At 39.2% G+C, this 22,259-nt stretch overlaps 1 protein-coding gene across 1 annotated transcript in view; it reads left to right on the forward strand.

Moving 5' to 3' along the window:
* The first annotated feature begins 3,987 nt into the window (after positions 1-3,987).
* LOC114049961 (potassium channel subfamily K member 1) overlaps positions 3,988-22,259 on the forward strand; it is a 66,578-nt gene continuing 48,306 nt past the window's right edge. The window contains exon 1 of the mRNA XM_027871445.1: positions 3,988-4,342. Coding sequence (XP_027727246.1) covers positions 3,988-4,342 — 355 coding nt within the window. The remainder of the gene's footprint in view (positions 4,343-22,259) is intronic.

The raw sequence follows: 22,259 nt of genomic DNA on the forward strand, positions 1-22,259 counted from the left end.
CACAATCAGAAATCTCCCTCTGATCTCCTACCTCTGGTGAGCCCTGGAAAGGGGCTGAGGGACAAGAAAGGGAGATTTATGGATCTTAGCTGCTTTCCCTGATGAAGGGAGATGGCTGTTAGTATTCTGCTTTCCCCTTTCCTACCAGTTTTATGTTTGGAAGCTGCTTTGTCATATCTTTTCAATTTTGTTTTGTTGTAAAATAATGAAGTGGCTCAACTTTAACAACAAGATAAAGTGGAAATCCTCTACCTTCAAGGGAAGGCCCATATGTCTTAAGGGAGTAAACTTGTAAGCTGAAAAGACACCTGAGTCATGGGAGGTAGTGTGTTATAATGGAAAGAAGGCTTGATTGGAATTGTGGAAAACCTCTGACAATTACTAGCCGTGCAAGTGTGAGCAAGAAGCTTAACATCTCTGACTCAGTTTCTTTATTATACACTTTAGATCATTTTATCCCCATCTAAATTCTCTGGGAATAAGTGACTTAAACCTTATGTTTTGGTTCATGTCAAGGTTTTCTTTCCAAAGAGATAGTGGAAAGGTACTCAGTGTATAGTATGAATCAGGTATGGGACAGGTATTTATTTCCTACATGCACAAAAAGAATGCTAAATACAAAATGTTTTAAGTACATAATGACAGAAAGAATTAAAACAGGATTCAGTAACAACTTATAGATATTGTTATACTTTTCTGAGGAGGTTAGAACTTAAGCCTCATTAGAAAATAAAGTACATTGTGGGACTGTTGAATAGGCATTTCACTTCAACTTGGTACTGTCTACATCAAAGTCCTTGTCTTCTGGCCAGGTGGACCAGGGACAGTGGTCCTAGTGACTGCTTCATCATACCCAAAATGCCCTTCAACACTGAGTCACCATGGCCAGTGAGATGTGGCTAAGGAATTTGTCATCCCAAAAGTTCCCAGGCACTGAGCAAGCATACGCATACAGCTAGACAGAATCAAAAAACGGAAGCTTTGTCCATGGCCTGTTCAACTCCTAGTTATATCAGTGTGAAGAGGAAGTTGAGAATTGGAAGTTAATTATCCTCTCATCTTCTATGTAAGGAATCAAGTCATACATAATTTTTTTTCTTTGAAGCTTTTCATCTGTGTTTCTTCTCTAACCTAGTCACCTCTCCCCTCTCTTCTTGATTATGCACCTTACCTACTCTTCTCTGAACGTTCCTATTTTTCTTCTATTCTCTTCTTTCCTCTTTTTATTAGTCTTATGGGGTTGATAGAGCTAAGGGATAAGGAGAAGCAGATCCAGCCTTGCCAGAGTATACTTTTAGGGATATCACACTTTATATCAGTTAGTATAGGCCTTGGAGGGTTAAGAGTGGGTGAGATATTAGAGGAAAGTAGGAAACAGAGTGGAGTACAGGTTTCATCCCAGGAATAAAAATCTACAATTACGCTGATTCCTAAATCCCTGAAGTTAGGTGAACCTCTAGAGAACTGATGACACTAAGTGGAACAGAGACAACTTGACTCTAGTCTATTAGTTTAAGCAAAATGTGGGAGTCAGTGGTACATGTGGAAATTCTTGGCCTCTGTTAAGAAGTCTTAGAAAGACCCATTTAACCTTTGCAGTTGGGAAATAGGCAGACCTCTAGCTTGATGAATGATATTTATATGTGTACAGAGAACCATGACTGGAAACATGCCAAGGTTGGCTTCTGTCTCAGTAATAGAACACTGAAAGGAAAGGCAGCATTGGACAGAAATTCATTCTTCTCTAGATTTTAAACGCATAGATGCAGCTCTAGTAGTAACAGGACTACAGTGTGGCAATTGATTGATATGCAGACAAACTGGCTTTTCTATCTAACTTGCTTCTCTGCTAATTAAGGTCACAGAAGTTCCTCTTGCCTCATGCTCCTTTACTGGTATAATATGGATATTGTTAATGCTCTAGGTGCTGAGCAGAACAAAGCCTTGGACTCTTTCACAAGGATAATTACTTAAACTGGAAAAAAAAAGTAAAATACAGGGAGACAATAGACAATTGAAATTGGGTAAAGATATAATCAATGTGTTCCAGATCTTTCAGTGTTTTTTTTTCTTTTCCATTCTCATTTTTGTTGAATCCTTTTTTTTTTTAATTCTCTTATAAGCCATACTGGTGCATAACAGCTGGCAATCAGTAGAATCTTGACAGAATAAGATGACAGATAATTGGAAACTAATTGCCCCCTTTCATGAGAGGGCTCAGCATAAACAGGAAAAAATACCATAACTTCCACATTGTCAGTAAGGCCTGCACATACCCCCTGAAGTACCAAAAAGTTATTATTACATAAATTGTTGAGATAAATGAATGCTTACATGTTGCCTTCAAGTTTAAAATGTAAGTCCCCTTCAAACGTTGCTATTTGTGTTCAATGTAAATCTGCTGTGTTTATTTTTGTCAGTCAACAATCATTAATTTTTAAAGTATAACTTAATTGATGTCTTTTGTTTTTAACATGACCTAAATACCCCTTCCTCCTGCCTAAGAGCCATCTCATATAACAAAAGATTTAAAAGAAAAAGAGGAAGAAAAGGAAACAAATCAGCATAGTCAATCAAAAAATTGAAAAAAAAATCTGAAAATATATACAATGTTCCACACCTGTGGACCTCCCACCAGTGCAAAGGAGTTAGGGGAGGTGTCTTCTCCTGTCTCTTCCTTGAGGACAGATTTTCAACATATATCAAGCACTGCAGATGTGCACTGGGATGCCGGAAAGTAAAAGAAAAATATGATATAAGCTCCCAAGGAGCTTATATTATAATTTAATGTAAAAAGGCTTTTAAAGGTTAAGAATCAGAAAGGTGAACTTCCTCCCCCCCAAAAAAAACTTTCCTTTCAACACTTAATTTTTTCATTTGTAAAAGAATCTGTAAAAGGGTAGGATTCCATGATCTCTAAGGTCCCTTTCAGCTCTAACACACTACGTTAAAATAACACAGATGCCTTTCCCCCAAGCAGCAGAAACTGAATTTCTGTGTATAGGCCAATCAATATTTTAGAGAAAATTAATTTGGAAACGAGTAGGTTACAGACAATAGGGTGATGTGTCAAAGAAGATACATTTCCCCCAACTTTTATAAACTCACACTGTTCTTTGTTGCAAAAGCCCCCTCCTCTCCTACCATTTATCAAAATCAGAGTTTCTTTTAATTATACCACAGGCAGGGTGGAGAACCGGAAAAGGTAGGCTAGCCATAAACGCCTTTGTGCCAAGGATGTAGGGTGTGGACAACTAACAGGGTGGAGGGAAGGAGGATTGTCTCGGCTTGTCTGTTTTCCTTTCCAGGGAACAGCCACAGCTACAGCTTTAGCGAAGTTCAATTCTAGACCTACAGACTCATTCGACTCGCTGGCTACCTGAGCCGGGGAACCACGTCAGCGCCACATCATCTGGGGCTTTTTATACTGAAAGGAAACAGGAAAAGAAGGGGAGCCAGCGGGCGAGTGAGAGAGAAAAAAAGAAACCCGAGCCAGCCAATCACAAGGAGAACCCAAGTGCACAAAGGGAGCCGGAGCCGGGAGTGGAAGAGGGAAGGAGAAGAAAGGGGGGCAAGGAGAGAGGGAACCTTTATTTAAGCCTCTCAAACTTCGGACGCTGCCTTCGGACGCGGGGGCACGGGGAGGCGGCTGTGTGGGTGGCAGCTGGGGAGGGGCCGCCTGAGGGGAGACCACAAGGTCCGGGGAGGGCTCCCGGGCTGCTCCGGAGTTCTTTGGGGGATTAGCCCCCTCCCCCTGCAGATCCTCTCGGCCCGCGTGCGTGAATGTCTGTGGTTGTGCACGCGTGAGGGAGGGAGTGTACCTGTGTGTGTGTGTGTGTGTGCGCGCGCGCGCGCGGGCGTGTGTGTGTGTGTGTGTGTGTGTGTGTGTGTGTGTGTGTGTCGGGTTGTGCGCGGGGCTCCCGGCCGTCAGGCTCGCGCTCTCCTGGGGTCTGCCGCGGCGGCGGCGGCGGCGGCGCGCTGGGGAAGATGCTGCAATCCCTGGCCGGCAGCTCTTGCGTGCGGCTGGTAGAGAGGCACCGCTCCGCCTGGTGCTTCGCCTTCCTGGTGCTGGGCTACCTGCTCTACCTGGTCTTCGGCGCGGTGGTCTTCTCCTCAGTAGAGTTGCCCTACGAAGACCTGCTGCGCCAGGAGCTGCGCAAGCTGAAGCAGCGCTTCCTGGAGGAGCACAAGTGTCTGTCGGAGCAGCAACTGGAGCAGTTCCTGGTGCGGGTGCTGGAGGCCAGCAACTACGGCGTTTCGGTGCTCAGCAATGCCTCGGGTAACTGGAACTGGGACTTCACCTCCGCCCTCTTCTTCGCCAGCACGGTGCTCTCCACCACAGGTAGGGAGGCCCCGGGCAACCTACTGCCTTCCCAGCGGCTGAGCCTTAGGCACAGGTCCCTTTGCCAAGAGGCTCTGGGGCCTCTTCACACACACCCCCTTCCATCCACTCTCCCATCTCTTCTGATCCTCTCCCACTTCGTGAACATTCCACCTTTTCTCCCCCTCCACTCTTTCCCGCATCCTCCCTCCTCCACCTCCTGCTCTTGGCAGGGCATCGATCTCAGCTTTGATCAGCCCTGGGGATCAGAGGGGGACCACGAAAGACCAGAGGAAAGCTTGGTATCTGTCAACTCTGTCCCAGAGCTTTATTAGCAGGAGAGTTTGGTGTTGTTGCCTCACGACTGGTGAGTAGACAAATGTTTTGGCTGGGTGGTTGCTGGGGCTTCATCCTGCTGCATTCTTTTAGTGTTGTATACGCCAGACTGTTGGGTGAAAAAAAAACAAAACACTACAGCTTCCTGAACCCAGGAAAGGCAGAGAATCAGAATCATAGCCTCACTGAATTTTAGAAGTGAAAGTGATCTCAGATCTTTTCTATCCCAACCCAGAAAGCCAGAAGGCCTACTACAGAGTGCAGTATTTAATGATCCTTAATCGATGCTATAAAAACAGTGTTTTGATTTTGCATAAAGTCTAGATTTTTTTTTATTTGTGGGTTACAGCATTCCTGGCTGACACAGGCTTTTGTCTGGAGTCTGCCTTTACAGTTGACCTCTGCGAGGACAAGAAAGATGGGGTTTCTTTTCAAAGTTAGGGGCAGGGGAGAGAACATCTAATTGTTCATGATTTGTCAAAATGAGGGCACATAACTGATTCAGCAGTTTTTAGCATTGGATATTCTGGGTTATCCTTAAACTCTGAACCATCCCCTGCACTGCACAACTAGGCCAGTGGCTCATAAGGGGAGATGCTTCCTTAGGTGAAAGATGTGGACCAGACATGACCCTAGTGCTGTTAGACTATGCTGTTGTTGAATGAATGAAAAATGCTGCATTTTCTCGTGGCCAGAGTTTGCTAAGTAAATAGCATCAGTGTTTATGCAAGTATAGAATCAGAATGCCAGAGCTGGGAGGGAGTTTAGAGTACACTTCATCTAATCTCTTTCCTCTTTAGATGAGGTAACTGAGAGACTGAGGGTTTGTGACTTGCCCAAGGTCACAAAGCTAGTTAAATGGCATAGTCAGCATCAGAATTGGGTCTACTGAATCCCAGCCTATTGCTGAATCTCTAAGTCCAGTACTTGACAACTTAATATTGATCTCTCCCTTAACATCCATTGCTCTCTTCCCCAAATCTCTGCCCTCAGAAGCTTTGAATTTAAAAGAGAATTAAAGTCTCAGGGCTAGAAGGGATGTCAGAGGTCACCTGGTCCAACTCAAATCTGGACATTTTGGAGAGATTTGAGGATTTCTTCCTAAAGCATAATCCATGAACAGGATAATTTTTTAAATATGCTAATGAACAACTTTTACAATATAAAGTGAAAGAAGTGATGCAAGAACACCAAAGTGACTTGTCAGACTAGTAGATAGGATCATCCTGGAGCAAGTAGAGACAGAATTCTTTCTCAGATAATAATTAAAAAAAACACACACAAAAAAATGTTAAATCTAATCCAAAACAAGACAGACTTGATATCTAAGGAAGTGAATAATTCCTTTTCCCAAAACCACTTTCTCCTCCCACCCCTTTCATTTAGATAACTTGATGTTGTCTTTGTCCTTATCTGACCCTACTCCCTTGTCCCCTTGAGAAACACCATCCCTTTCCATTTGGATACATTCATTGAGTTATCAATGAAAGCTTCCCTGTGGAAAATATTTGTCTCTGTGGGCCTTGTGGAGCCTTACAAATGAATCAGAATGTTTCAGTACAGCTAGTTTATAAAGAAACAATGCTAGTAATTAGTACTTCAAGCACTTTCATAGTACCATTAGCATTTCAAACTTGGCTAATAAAAAACAATTTTCAGGTTTATAATATGTAAACATCTCTCTTCCTGCTTTAGTTTGGAAAGAAACTGGTTTTGTCTGTTTGCAAACAGTTTCTCTTTTTGTAAACATGGGATTTTATATGACTGATATACTACTTCCATGGATTTGTCACAATTTTCTACACTTGATTAGATACCAAAAGAGTTACACTTATGATTTTAATGGAGTTGTATTTTATAGAACTTGAAGATACTTTTCCTGAACTTGGAAATGCTGAGTAAAATTTGATGTTTTTGTCTGCAATTCTGTCTGTAATTAAAGGCAATTCCCTTTTTGGTAAGAGCTCAGATTGGCTTAAGTGAGTTTTCCAGCGCAAAAAAAAAAAAATCATTGCTGAAATTGTTATAGGGAGCACTTAAGGATAAATTAACTAGAGGAACAGTTTCTTGGCTTGTAACATCGCCAATGCAAGATGGAACTGAGGGGGCATACTTTAAAAAAAACACAACAACCTGTTGCCCAGTCATTTAGAGGGTTGGTTTTTTTTTTTTTAATGTCAATTGAAACTTCACCATTTATAAATATATGTATATCCTCCATAAATAGTTGTTCTGATATTTTTGATCACTGGAAGAATACTATGCTGAAGTGCAAACTTGAAAATGAAAAAAAAAAAACAAAACTTCCTAGTGAAAAGAAAGGAGGAAAGGTCATAGAGACTAGCCCAGGGAATCAGGCTGGCAGAAATTTCTTGGGTAATAAAAAGGACTTGCATGATTAAAAAATGTCTGTTCCCTCTTAGCCAGAGGAGATAGTATCCTGGAAGTATTCTTAACATTTTTATGCAAGCGTCATGGACTGCTTTGGCAATCTGGTGAAGCCTATTAGGCCCTTCTAAGAATAATATTTTAAATGCATAAAATGAATATAACACAAAATAACACATACATATGTACATACACATACACTAACGTGTGTGTGTGTGTTTATAGTGTTAGGGATCACAGGTTAAGAACCCCTGTTGTAGAGCACCTTTTTGTCCAAAGCCAAGCAGATAGGGTCAAAGTATATTATGAATAATAGAATGTTGAAGTATGCCTAGGAGGTACAGATTACTTTCTCCTAGAATTGCATTTCACTTAAACTACGTTCTGTTACAATTTAAATCAGCTGTTCTGCCTTGTAATTGCCCTTAGATTTTAATTTGGGGTAACATTTTTCATAGAATTTCAAGAGTGATTTAGGTTAGTGCATGATAGACCAATAACATGATTAAAAGGGATTTAGAGATAGTTGGTTGGGCTTTATCCTTAACTTCTTAGGCCAGCAGCAAGGAGGGCAACTATCATCTTTTGATCACAACTCTCTCATGGGATCACTGCTGGGTCCAGAATACTGCACCAGAGCCCTTCCCACGACAGGAATCCTAATGTTCTGAAATCTCCCACCTAAAAAACAGAGCACTTTGTTTAATGACTGGGAGTAATAATTCCCTATGGATTAGAGACTTCTTTGCCTTTTGTTCCCCTAAATTTTAGAAGTCAGAATGACTGAAGTTAATTACAATATAAAACATTGTCTAAGGGAACATTTCTAGAAGGCTTATAGTAACCTAAATACTGCGTGACTCTTAGCCACACTTTTACTTTGTGTTTCATTAGAAGAGAAACTTTGTTAATGAAATTTTTGTTATTGTTTATTTGTAATCCTTTAGATAAGGGGCTTTTAACTTTCTTCTCCTTCTCCTCCTCTTCCTCCTCCTCCTGTGAAGCCTTTTCAGAAGAATGTCTTAAAATAAATTTCCCATCCAGGTTCAAGACCTCCCTGAATCCTGTGCTGGTGGAGGATCCATGGACCCAAAGTTAAGAACACCTGCTTTAGACAGTGGCTGTAACTTTTGTTAAAATTTAAATTTAACATTACCCTCACCAGTATAATAACAATTACACTTTATTCCCACCCAGCCTTTGGTCAATTAACTCTTCTTCTATGAATGTAACTACTATAGAATCAGAAAATATTTATGAATAGAAAGGACCTTAAGGAAGCCAATTCATCAAACACTGTGAAGTAGTAGTTGGGAGCAGAACACTCTGCTAGGTGCTGGAGTGGGGCAGGAAAGAGTTTCTTTTCTTTAATAGAGTGTACTTATGCTCTAAGCAGGGGGACTTAAACACACACACACAATCACACACTTGCTATCCTGAAGCTGTATGTGTTATCCTCTCCCCTTACAATGGGTGAGCTCTTTGAAAGAAAGAACTCTTATTTTTCTATTGTATTTCTATTTCTATTCTCAGCTCTAATAAATACTTTTTCATATGTTTATTCATTCATACATGTACAAATAACTATGATACAAAATAATAAAAGATGAATGAGTGTGGTTTTTTAAAAAGTGAAAATGAAATCTGGGGTTGGGAGAAATTGTTACCAACAGGGAGATCAGGGAAGCCTTCATGGAAAATTTAACATTTGAGCTAGGCGTAGATAAAAATACTGAAGATGGGATTAAATAAAAATACTGAGTATAGATAAAAATGCTGGAGTTTAAGTGATTTGCCCAAGGATATATAGCTACTGAATGAAAGAGCAAGAGGATGGTGGCCTCCAGAACCCTAGTCCAATTCACTTTACCCTATACTGTGGTACCCACAAGAATACTATATTATTTTTATATTATACTAGCATCATTGAATATTTGATTTGCTTTTTAAGTAAGGATTTTGTGACAAAGGAATCAGTTCATTTTTAGAGCAAGTTCTGTATAGTTTGGCATTATATTCATGAAGAATATGAGAAAAAATCCAAAATGGATTTGGAATATTGGTTTAGAATTCCCTTTTAGAGTAATATAGGATATTTCAGACTGACTTTCATTATCCTTTGCTAAGAAGGATCATATCTCAAGATTTTCAGAATTTATCACATTAGTACAAACTTACTTGGATGATTTAGGTAGACTCATTATTACAGTTAGTTCTTGGGTCATTTTGAATAGTAACTATTTAGTAATTAAAAAGTGTTGTTGATATTTATCATTTTCAAGACCAAAACCTAAACTCATTTGTCATAATGTGTTTCTACCCTTAAAAAAACAAGGCTGCATTTCAGGAAGGAACTTGAAAGACTGTGTGGTTCACTTGGAACAAACTCTTCATTGAAAGGTCAGGGATGTAGTTCTAGTTTTTATAAGCAGCTGTTCTAAAGGAAAAGAACCATGGATTTGGATTCAGAAGAGATGGGAATAACATTTGGCCTCCCAACTAAGGGACTATGCGAAGGAGAATAGGGTAAAACTACTTGGCACTCTTGCAAGAGACGCTGTAAATGATAGGTGATTTTATAAATTATAGTATTTCCCACATGTATTTTACACAGAGATTTTTCAAAAATTAAAGCAATCATGCTGAGGTAACATATGAGAAGAAATTACTGCACCCTCCCTCTCCAATTTATACTGCATTGTAAATCTTTAAGCAGTCTGTTTCTTTCTTAGCCCCAAATAGAGACTGGAATAATTTTATAGTAGATTTGATGCTTTCATTATCTTTCCCAAGCAGAGCCAACTTTCTGGGAATGAATGAATCATTACATTTAAATGTGTATCCAAAGTCCAGATACAGGCAATCCCTTTTGCTGTTGTTCCATTCATTTTCTACTGCTCATTTATGTACTATATTGGAGAGAGCACTCCAATATGAGGTGAAAGGAACTGGATTCAAATCCTGACTCTTGTTGCTTATTGTGTGTGACCAGGATTAGCTATTTCATCCTCTCTTTTCCTCTGTAAAATAAGGAGACTAGATAACCTCCAAAGTCCCTTCCAGTGTGTGTGTGTGTGTGTGTGTGTGTGTGTACAAAATAAGGCCAAAAAAACCCCACCTCTACACAGTTGCAGAGGCCTTTTACTCACAGGAGACCCTGCAGATCCTCATTCATAGTCTAAGTGCTTTTATGTAAGACATAATTATAACAAGCCTTGTTATCTGGCTTCCTAGTTCATCAATTTTAAAAATAGCAAATAGTGAGGAGGAGGTGGGGTTTCTGCAGATGGGCATGTTATCTTTATAATCTTGGGCAAGTCACTTCTCTGAGTTTCAGTTTCCTTGTTTGAAGAATACAGGACTAGATCATCTCTAATGGTACTTCCTATTTTTACTAGTCTGTGATCTTATGATTCCATGTAACTCACCATGCCCTAAGGCCACCATCATATTAGTGTATAGTATATTAATTGACTTTCTAAAAATGATTTTGAATCATTATATTTAGGATATTCAGTTTGAGTCCAGGAAAATCTACAATGCATTGTAGAAAAGGGATTGCATATTTTCACATGTTTAAATGTTTAAAAATTGTTACCTAAAGAACAAGTCTTCTGTTGTCTGGAAAATAACTACTAACCAAAACATCTTGTCCCCAAAGGTTTCAATAGTCATAATTTTACTATACATTTATCCTAATTTTATAGGACTTAGTGTATACTTTTACTATTTAAAATTTTAAGCACTTATAATTGTTTAATCCTTGCTTTTTATAACAGTAATAGTTAACATTTATATAGAGCTTTGAAATTTGCAAAGCACTTTGCAAACATCATCTCATTTTAACCTCACAGCAATACTGAGAAATCATTTTACAGATAAGTAAACTGAGGTAAAAAGAAGTTAAGCAACTTGCCCAGGGTCACACAGCTAGTAATTGTCTGAGATCAGATTTGGACTCAGTTCTTCCTGACTCCAAGTCTAGCCCTCTATCCACTGTCTGATAAATGAGCTCGCAGGAGCCAATGAGACGATCGAAAAAGAATGTAAAGTAAAGAAAACACTGTAGGACAAAACTCTGACGTTCACCTAGGTTATGAGCCTATTAGGACCACAAACCCCAAAGACGGCATTGATTTTATGAGAAAGTGCAGACTTTTCAGGCTGAAACAGTCTACAGTAATGCAGTGGGTAAAAATACAGTAGAAATATAATGTGAGTAAGGCTGGTTTCAGATAACATGAATAGCAATCACATTATGTGATTTCCCCATTTTTGGTGAGAGATGTACTGACATCATGTATTCAGGAAACATAGTTTGACCCAAAAAATCACTGAATCTCTGGGTACTTTATCAGACAGGTTTTCCCATTACTCTTTTTCCTTGTGTAAGTCCATGAAAAATCATCATACAAATAACTCTCCCTCATATACCTTGAAAATTACTTTCATGAGGTATAGTATCCACCCATTAAAAAGTTAATAGGGTGACCATTTTGGGGGGTGCATGAGACATAGACTGCCTACCCAATAAAAAGTTGATGGGGTAGCCCTTTAGGTGTTCTTTGTCTGATTTCCTAATGCCTCCCTCTTTCATTCCTGTCCCCAACTTACAGATTTACCTTTCCCTGTTCTTGCTCCGTAACATGTGTCATACGCCTGGGGTTCTTAAACATTTTAAAAAATATATTATGGATCTTATTGTCATTCTGGTGAAGCCCACAGACCCCTTTGCAGAATATTTTTAAATGCACAAAATAAAATATGTAAGATTACAAAAGAGAAATAGTATTGCAACTCGGTTGTGTTTTTTTTTGTTAAGTCCATGGACACTTGGTCAAAAGCCTTTGTCATGGGGTCTTACTTGTAGAGCTGGAAGGAGCTTTCTAAGGCTATCTGGTCCAACCTCTTTATTTTGTAAGGGAATTAGGGTCCTGGAAAATTAAACAACAAGGTCATACAGGTATTAAGAATAGGGGTACAATTTTAATTCAAGTCTTCTGACTTTGAAATCATTGCTCTTTCCACTGTGAGTATGTTATTTATCCTCAGAGCTATCACCACAGTTCACCCTATTTGACTGTAAACTCATGACTTGCAGGAACTACGTCAATAAGCAAATAAACAAGTATTTATTAAACACTTTACTTTGTGCAGCTAGATGGTGCAATGGATAGAATGCTGGGCCTGGTGTCAGGAAGACTCATTTTCTTGAGTTCAAATCCAGCCTCAGACACTTACTAACTGTGTGACCTTGGGCAAATCACTTAACCCAGTTTGTCTTGTTTCCTCATGTAAAATGAGCTGGAAAAGGAAATGTAAATCACTCCAGTATCTTTGCCAAGAAAACTCCAAATGGGGTCATGGTGAGTTGATCATAACTGAAAAACAACAACATTACTATGTGCCTTGTTAATACAGTACCTTGCATACATGGGACCCTTTTTATTCTGACTGTCCCCCATCCCTGGAATGCTCTCCCTCCTCATTTCTGGCTTCCTTCAAGTCCCAACTAAAATCTAATCTTCTATAGCAATGGTGTGATACTCAAATACAAACACTAAACTGTGCATAAGGATGCATGCAGGCTATACACTGACAGTTTTAGAAGGTAATATTATTTACGTTTTATTGTACTTTTATTTACTTTGTTAATTGTTTCCCAATTATATTTTAATCTGGCTCAGGCATGCATTTGATACCTCTCTTTACAGAAATTCTTTCTCGATCCCCCCCCCTTTTTTTTTAGGCAATTGGGGTTAAGTGACTTGCCCAGGGTCACACAGCTATTAAGTGTCAAGCATTTGGTCTGAGGTCAGAATTGAACTCAGGTCCTCCTGACTTCAGGGCCATTGCTCTATTCACTGTGCCACCTAGCTGCCCCAATCCTTTTTAATTCTAATGAGGAAGGTAGGTGGCCCAATGTTTAGAGCACTGCACTTGCAGTCAGGAAGACTTGAGTTCAGATCTGGCCTCAGACACTTACTAGCTGTGTGACCTGGGGCAAGTCACTAGAGCTCTGTTTGCCTCAATTTCTTCAATTGCAAAATGGGGATAATAATTACCTCCTGAGGTTGTTTTGAAGATATGATGATACAATATTTGTAAAGCATTTAGCATAGTGCATGGCATATAATAGGTGTTATACAAATGCTAGCCTTTTTAAAAATTATTATTAATATTTTCTGTTGATTATTTCCAGTTCATCCTGTATATAGTTTTGTACATATTTGCTTGCTTGTTATCTTCTCCATTAGAATGTTATCTCCTTGAGGGTAGGGACTTTTACCTCTTTTTATATCCCCATCCCTTAGCACAGTGCCTGGCACATAGCAGATGTTAAATAAATATTTGTTGACTGACTGATATTTGTACTTATTGTTTGTTGAATTTTTTAATGTGGCAGCATGCCACTTGGAGACACGGTACTTAACTGCTCAGATGAAGGGAAAGTGGAGGAGCTGGAAAGACAGAGAGAACACACATAAAGGAAGAAAAAATCTGTTTTTCTTTCCTAAGTGAATGGATGAAGGAATGAATGAATTTATGAAAAAGCATTTATTAAGCACTATGTAACAGGCACTGTGCTATATTCCTGTATGGATGACTGATCCATCAATGACTAAGATTTTTTTTTTATTCTGTGTTAATGCTTTCCTTCCTTAATTTGTTAATAAGTGAGTTGATTGCATAATGAAAAGATTAATTAGGATTATTGTCAGGCATAGGTTTTATTTTCTAATTTGCTAATATCTACTTGATCACAGAACAGGTTCTAATTCTCTTTTGTGCTGACTACTTTGACTCGTACTGACTTCTTTGAAGAAAGTAAGGGTAGTTTAATAAGAGGCACATTTTCCATTATAGGGGGAATAACTTTTTATCCTTCAACTTCTTTTTCACTTGTTTAAGATATATTTATAAAGAAATGATTTAGATGTGACAATATTTCCCTTTTTTCCAATTTTCTTATGGGCAGTTTCCATCTCCCTCAAAAACCTAGTTCCAATTCAAAGCTAGGAATGACTTACTTCTACTGGTAATCTTCAATTAAAAAAAAACAACATAATTTATGCAAGAAATAGGGATAAAACAGTTTATAATTGTCCACCTTTGGGATATTCTGTCAAAGGGATGAAACTCATTGGGCTAAAAACCATTATGAAAACTTTAAGAGGTTTCAATGTCATCTATCCAGTTATAGCTAATGGTCTGAATGACAAAGGTCTCATTTGTCACTCAAGGGAATAATCTTCATCATGTAGATTATACAAGTTGACCTATTTGTCTTCAACTAAAGCTTTTATGGCAAAAGAGGAAGATCTAGGTCGTGTAGAATCATATGATCATTATTGGGGGGAGGTGGAATCAGAAAAAAAAAACAATATAAAGCATAAAGATTATAAGGAAGTTTTTGAACTGCAGATTTGTAAATAAGAGAATTTCACTTGGAATCAGATAACCTTGAGTTCATCCTACCCCTTTCATGTATTAGCAGTGCAACCATGGGCAATCACTTAACCTCTCTGGGCCTCAGTTCCCTCATCTATAAAATGAAGGGTTTGGACTAGATAGCTTTGAGGGCTTCTTCCAGGTCTAAAATCTATGATCCTAAATAAAATTATTTTTGTTTTTCATTTTACTAAATGTAGTTAAACAAAAACCTTGTATCTTATTAATAGAGTTTGTGAGACCCGAGTGTTATTTCCACGTAGTTTCTTAGGTTTACTCTAAGACTTATTTAAAGCCATTTAACCAAGCTGGTGACTAAGTCCCTTTAGTCTTAAATAGGTACACTTGAGGCTGGGAGGCATATAGAAAAACCTCTAGTATATTCCACTGGGTAGGAGGAACACCAGTCCAGATCTAATCTAATCTAATCGGAGATGATAGGGAGGGGATTTTAGGACCATATAGAAGTAACTAAGGCCAAAAGAAGTGAATCAGCTTACCCAAAGTCAAATAGGCAAAACTAAGTGACAAAGTTGGGATTTGAGGCCACATCTTGTGACTCTAAATCCAGGCATCTTTCCACTATGTCATTGTATTGTTGAAAAAACCCACCTGTACCAATAGTACCAAAGTAGTATGGTAGAGAGTGATCTGTACAGTCAAATTGACACAATATTCCTTCAACAAAACTTATGAGGAAATGAAACTATTAATATTCTACCCTTGTCAGCATAGAGAGGCTATTGCAACAATTTCCTGGTTCCACATAGCTTGTTGGATCTGGGATATTTGTGCAATTATCTCCAAATATGTAGGTATGCTAACACAACCACTAAGTGATCTGGACTGTATAGAGTAACTTGGGGATATAATGATGTTTCTTTTCCCTTATGTCAAAGGAAGTCAGTAAACATATATTAAGTGCCTATTATGTACCAGGCACTGTGCTAAGTGACGGGGATGCAAAGAAAGGCAAAAGATAATCCAAACTCTCCTTCTACTGTTCAGGGTACCCCCATCCTCCTAGTCAAGTGAGTTCACAATTTAGGTGTCATCTTTGACTCCTCATTTTCTCACTCCACTCCTGTATAATCAGTGATTAAGTCCTATCATTTCTGCCTTCTACAGCATTTTCATATATGTCCTCTTCTCTTCTCTGGCACTTCCACACCTTGGTACAGGTTTCATCATCTCAAACCTATATTATCATAAAAGACTAATAGTTGGTCTCTTTGCCTCAAGTGCAGTCCATCCTTTACTCAGCTGTCAAACTGATATTCTGAAATTCAGGTCCAACTTTATCACCTCCCTCCCCATTTAATCAATTCCAGAAGCTCCCTATTACCTCCAGGATCAAATCTAAAATCTTGATTAGCTTTCAAAGTCCTTCATAACCTGGCCACCTCCTACCTTTCCAGTCTTCTTATAGCTTATTCTCCTCCTTGCTTTTCCTTGAAATGGACAATTCCTCTCCCATCTCTGAGCATTTTCACTGGCTGACCACCACGTCTTGGAATGCTCTCCACATCTTAGTTTCCTGGCTTCCTTGAAGTCTTAGCTAAAGTCCCACATTCTGCAGGAAGCCTTTCCCAGTCTTCCTTCATCTTAATATGCCCTTCTGAGATTGCTTCCAATTTTTTCCTGCATATTTCTTGTTCATGCATAATTATTTACATGTTGTCTCCCTTATTAGACTAGGATGTCCTTGAGAACAGGGACTGTTTCTTGCCTTTCCTTGTATCCCCAGAGCTTAGCATAGTACCTGGGACATAGTAGGCACTTAATAAATTCTTGTTGACTAACTGACTTCTTCCATGGGTGAGCTTGTTCTGAGAACCTTCATTTTAGGGAAGGGTCCAGACCAGCACCCTTCATACTCTAGACCGCCACTTTTCACCCCCTACCCATTAAAATCTAAGCTCTTTGGGGCAGCTAGGTGGCACAGCGGATACAGCACCGGCCCTGGAGTCAGGAGGACCTGAGTTCAAATCCGGTCTCAGTCACATAACACTTACTAGCTGTTTGACCCTGGGCAAGTCACTTGACCCCATTGCCTAGACCAAAAAACAAAAAACAAAACAAAAAAAAAAAAATCTAAGCTCCTTGAGGGCAGGAGATGTCTTTTTTGCTTACATTTGTATCCCCAATGTTTAATAACACACTACTTGGCATATAGTCAGTGCTAAATAAATATTTCCTGACTTGACTTGAATTTAATGCTTTCATCAAGTGAAATCTATTTAGATAAAAAGACCAACTGAAATTTTTAAATTAAAAATGGCAATACCTAAAAATATGCTAAAGATGCCATCATAATACTGCATGTTTCCCATGTTACCAAGGAATAGATATAGAAGATTTCCATATTTAAAAAGCAAAGTAAGATTGACACAGATTTTCTGCCCTAGAAGCCTGAACGTTTGATCAGTATGCTGTGTTTCCTTACATTTTTAAATATTGGTGTGACTTTCAGAGAGGAAAAAGCAATTTGAATTATTCCAAATTTACTAAACTACTCATGTAAAAATAATCTGTATGTGAATAGATTACTAATGGTTTCTGAGATAGATTTCCTCTCATTTTATTAAATTTCTATTAAGGCCTAATGGCAGTCACTGTGGAGGAAGAAAGGATGGAAGATCAAACATTAAGTCTCATTTGATCCTCACAATAGGTAGATAGGTGCTTATTATTATCCTCATTTTACAGATGAGGAAACTGAGGCAGACAGCTTAATTGATTTGTCCAGTGTCAGAAGATTACTAAACTCAGTCTGGATTTGAACTCAGGTTTTCCTGACTCCAGGACCACAGACCCAACATATTCACTATCTTTTGAGCCGCCTTATTACCTCAGCTAGTCCACCAGTATTATATCCTTTCTTATTTCACCTCCGGAAAAAGGGTGGAACTTAATCCTTTACCAGCCTCCCTTCAGACCTTCCATGCTTCCCCCTCAACACCCACTCTCTGAGGTCCTTGCCTCATATTTACAAAAATAATTGAGGCCATTCATTGTGAACTCTTCTTCCCTCTTCTTCATCTCTTATCACTCAGGTCCCTTCTGCTACTTTCTCCTCCTTCACCCCTGTTTCACATGATAAAGTGGTCTTACTCCTTACCAAGGCTAACCCTTCTATTTGTTCAAGTGATCCCCTTCCATCGTATCTCCTCCAACAGTTTGCCCCATCTGTCATCCCCATTCTCTCATTTATTTTCAATCTGTCCCTTTTTACTGGCTTATTTCCTGCTGCCTATAAATATGCTCATGTCTTCTCTATCTTGACCCTTCCATCCTCAGTATCATCCTATGTCTCTTCTATCGTTTGCAGCTAAACTCCTTGAAAAGGCCATCCACAATATGTGCCTCCACTTTCCCTTTCCACTGTCTTCTTAACTCATTCATTACAATCTGACTTCTTATTTTATCCTTTCACCAAAACTATTCCCTCCAAAGTTACTAATGATCTCTTAGCTGCCAAATTCAATGGCCTTTTCTTAATCTTCATTTTCCTTGACCTCTCTTTTGTTGATCACTCTTTGGTATTCTCTTCTTTCAAGATTCAGTCATTAAAGAGATTTTCCTAAAACACAGGTCTGATCATGTCACCCCCCCCTCAACTCAATAAACTCCAATGGTTTTTTGTTCCTTCTAGGAGGAAATACAAAATGCTGCTTGGTATTCAAAGCCCTTTATAGCCTAGCCCTCTCCTACCTTTCCAGTGTTCTCACACCTTACTCCCCAACACATATTCTTTGAGCCAATGACAGGAGCCTCCTGGCTGTTTCATGAACAAGACACATTCACAGTTCATGGGCAAGTGTTAGATGAAGATCAAGCAAAGGAGACTGAGGAGTGGACAGATGGGTAGGAAGAAAATATGAAGGAGAAGAATGTGACCTGACTGTGTTTAAGGCTAAAGAGAGGTCAAGAAGGATGAGGATTGAGAAAAGACCATTAGATTTGGAGATTAAAAGATCATTGGTAACTTTGGAGAAAGCAGTTAAAGTTGAACAATTAGGTTGGAAGACAAGTCATCGGTATAAACCTCTCATTTTACAGATGAGGAAACTGAGACCCAGAGAAGTTAAGTGACTTGTCCAAGATCACAGAAGTAGTGTGAGATGTGATTTGACCTGGGTTCCCTTACCTGAGTCTGTGCTTTTTCACTATGTCTACATCTATGCTATCAGCTGAAAATTATAAAGGTTATAACATCATAATAATGAAAATTCTGCTGTTTAGTTGCCAATGCACTCAAGTATTTAAAAACTATGTTTAAGTGGATTAAGTTAATTAAAGAACTTTGAGAGACTGTTCTACAGCTGCCTACATTTCAAACTGAGTCATTTTCATTTAGGGAGGATGATAACATTTCCATTGTTTTGTTAAAATGCTAGGCAAGAAAACGAAGCCCACATCATTCCCCACCCACCACCCTATGTTCTGACAGTAGCCACTTCAGAAAAATAGCAACTCACCCACAGATGAAATTAAACAGATGTACCTCTCACTTCATGGAAAGATACTACTCCTATTATTTTCTCCCTGTCCTTTTAGTGTTGAAATTGTTGTATTTTGGGGTGGTCATGAACTGTTACTCCTTTGTCCATCACCTGCCTGGCCTCAACACCTGGTTTTTAAAACCCAAACAGAAACCAATAGATAGAAACAGCAACCAAAGAATTGCTGGAGCCTCTTAAGGGGTTGATATGATCTGCAGGGGTTAACATTATGGGACATTACTCTCAAGTTCTGTTACTTTTGCACCTTTTTTTCTTGTAGGCAGTTCAATTTCTTTGCTCAAAATGTTTTTTTTTTTAAACTCTAGTTTTTTAATCTGTTTGTCACTAAAGCAACACAGCTATACTTTGCTATGGTTTTGCTTCAGTGCTTATTCTTCCCACCCTTCTGGAGGCCCCACCCGTTTGTTTCAGCATGCAATGGTGGCACAGGCATCTCACTTTTACCTACTCTGTATCCACAACTATCCAAGCAGAAACACCTTTTCTGAAAGTGCTTAAGTGACAGTAATTTTCATAATGATCATCTTAACTCTCATAAACAATCAATTTCCAAACCTCCATGTGCCTCAGTTTCTTCACTGTACCATGAGGGCACGGTCCCTAAGGTCCTTTCTAGCTCCAAACCAGTGATCCTGAAACAACTACAAAAAGGTGAAGAAAGTAGTATGATGTGCTGGGAAGAGTGATGGGTTTGGCATCATGAATGTTGGTTCAAATTCTGGCTCTGTCATTTAATATGTGTGACTTTAGATGAGTCATTTAACCTCTCTGGGCCTCAGTTTCCTTATCTGTAAAATGAAGGGAGATATAATAGGTGATGTCTAAACTCTCTTCTCTATGTCTACTTCTATCCCTCTTCCTATTTCTATCTCTTATCTCTCTATAGCATTCAAAAAATATTAAGTGCTTATTGTGTGCCAGACACTGTGCTAAGGGCTAGGAATACAAATAAAGGAAGGCAGGCTCAGCCCACAAGGGGCTTACATTCTAATGGGGGAAGATAATACGTAAAAGAGAGCTGAAAAGGGGGAGGAGATACCCTCACAGTGGAGGGAAGAAAAGAGGGGGGACATGACAGAGAAAGTCCTGTGAAGATGAGCAAGTAGTACAGCCTGTAGAAGAATGAAGGCCTCTTTGGCCTGGGCCTCCTCCTTCAATTAGAGGCTCATGGAGGAACCAGCCAATTGAATGAAGCCTCAGGGGAGGAGGGTCCTTCCAATGTGAGAGGTGCAAGGGTGGAATGAGCTTCCAGGGTAAAAAGATTTCTGTGTCATTGAAGAGAAAATCCTGTGGAGGAATCAGCAATGCAACTTGGAGATTATTAGGGAGTGGGGTGCAGAGTGGGGTTTGTAGACTACAATATATTGTAGTTGTTTGCACCCTAAATCTGAGATCCTAAGAGCAAAACAACAAAACTCTATCTCTCCTTCCTCTTTGTGTGTGTGTGTGTGTGTGTGTGTGTGTGTGTGTGTGTGTGTGTGTGTGTGGAGTGAGTGAGACAGAGAGAGAGAGAGTGTGAAAGAGAGAGACAGAGAGAGAGAGAGATTCTTGATCATGTCATTACTGAAATCTTCATAGTGGTTCCATCTAATATGTGGCCTTTTTTTTTTTTAAGCTCTCCTCACATTACACAAGTATCACTGAAACACATGACCTATTTGTTATCTCTCACTTTCTATACATGATCTACCCACCTCATTTTCTGATTGTGTGTGTGTGTGTATGTACGTACTTATATATACACATACATATGTGTGTCTCATTCTGTAGTCTGTCTTTCATTTTTTTTTTATCAGGAGGTGAATGACATGTTTTCTCATTAGTCCTCATGATCATGGTTAGGATTTGACTATAATGTTCCTGAGCATTTTCTTTCTTTTCTTTTTTCTAGGAGATGACTGGTAAATTCTTTCTATTTCTCCTCTGCCCTCTGTTTGTTTTTTTAACTTTTTAACTTTTTTTTTTTTAAGATTTATTGAGATGATTTCTAGGTTCTTTTTTTCATCTTGGTTTTCAGGTAGTCAAGTTTTGAAAAAAAAAATTTTTTTTCTTTTTAATCTGTCTTCCAGGTAAGTTAATTTTGCTGTGATGCTTTATATTTCTTCTATATTTTCAGTCTTTTGACTTTGTTTTATTATTTGTTATTGTCTCATGGGGTCATCGACTTCTTCGGTTCATTCTAGTTTTCAAGGAGTATGTTTCTTCTGCTAATGCCAAGCTATTAATTCCCTTCTCAACTCTTTCATAGCTCTAATTTCTTTTCCATTTTTTTTTACTCTAGTACTCTCATTTAATTTATAAAAACAATTTAACTTTTTTTTTTAACTTTTGCTTCTACTCTTCCAGGAATTCTAGTTTGTGCCCAAGCTGTATTTTTGTTTCCTGTTCATTCTTCCAGCCTGCTTTCTGACTTTGAACTTTATTAAGACCAAGCTCTGTGCATTTCTAGAGAAAAGGTCTAGTTTGGTCCTGTTACTGCTTTTTTTTGGGTATTGAGTGTTGTGTCATTCCAGGCTTTCAAGGACAGCCTAGCCTGGGAACCTGCAAACTTTCAATGCTCCCAAAGTAATCTGATTCAAGGAAAAGTCTGATCATTTTTTACTTGCTGTGAGCATTGCAAATTCCTGACCTGGGTTTGGGTCAGAGCAGTCTGGACTGCTGCTAGACTCAGTCCCTGTTAGTCGGATGGAAAGCTCTACTGGTTCAGAACTACAGAACTGTTGGTTTCCCTTTGATCTGAGACTCATGCCCTGGTTCTTCTTCTGACAGCTTCAGGTTGGACTAAAAACTGTGACTGAGACTTTGCTTCACCCCTGGGGTCTGAGCCATACTGCTATGGCATGTTTCTGAATTTCTGTATTCAGACTATAGGGCCCATGACTGCTCCTGACTCCATAACACCACTCCCCTGCACAAGTCCCTTCCTTACTCAGCTCTGTATCTGTGATTCAGAACTGGTAGTAGCTGACAAAGCTGCCAGTTGACACCTGTTCCCACACCCTGCATGAGGTTAGAGAATGCACAGTGTGGAGGCAAGTACTACATAGATACGAGGTAAATTTTTTTGGTGGGGGGAGGGGAGTGTCAGGAATATAGTATTCATACAGTATTGAGGTGAGCCTGGAAGGAAGCTAGGAATTCTAAGAGGCTTTCCAGGTTTAGAGCACAGCTAATTAAAAGGCATGGGCCCGGGGGGGGGGGGGGGGGGGGGGGGGGGGGGGGGGGGGGGGGGGGGG

This window comes from Vombatus ursinus, unplaced genomic scaffold (genome assembly GCF_900497805.2).
Source record: "Vombatus ursinus unplaced genomic scaffold, bare-nosed wombat genome assembly UNPS02014798.1, whole genome shotgun sequence".
Taxonomy (NCBI): domain Eukaryota; kingdom Metazoa; phylum Chordata; class Mammalia; order Diprotodontia; family Vombatidae; genus Vombatus; species Vombatus ursinus.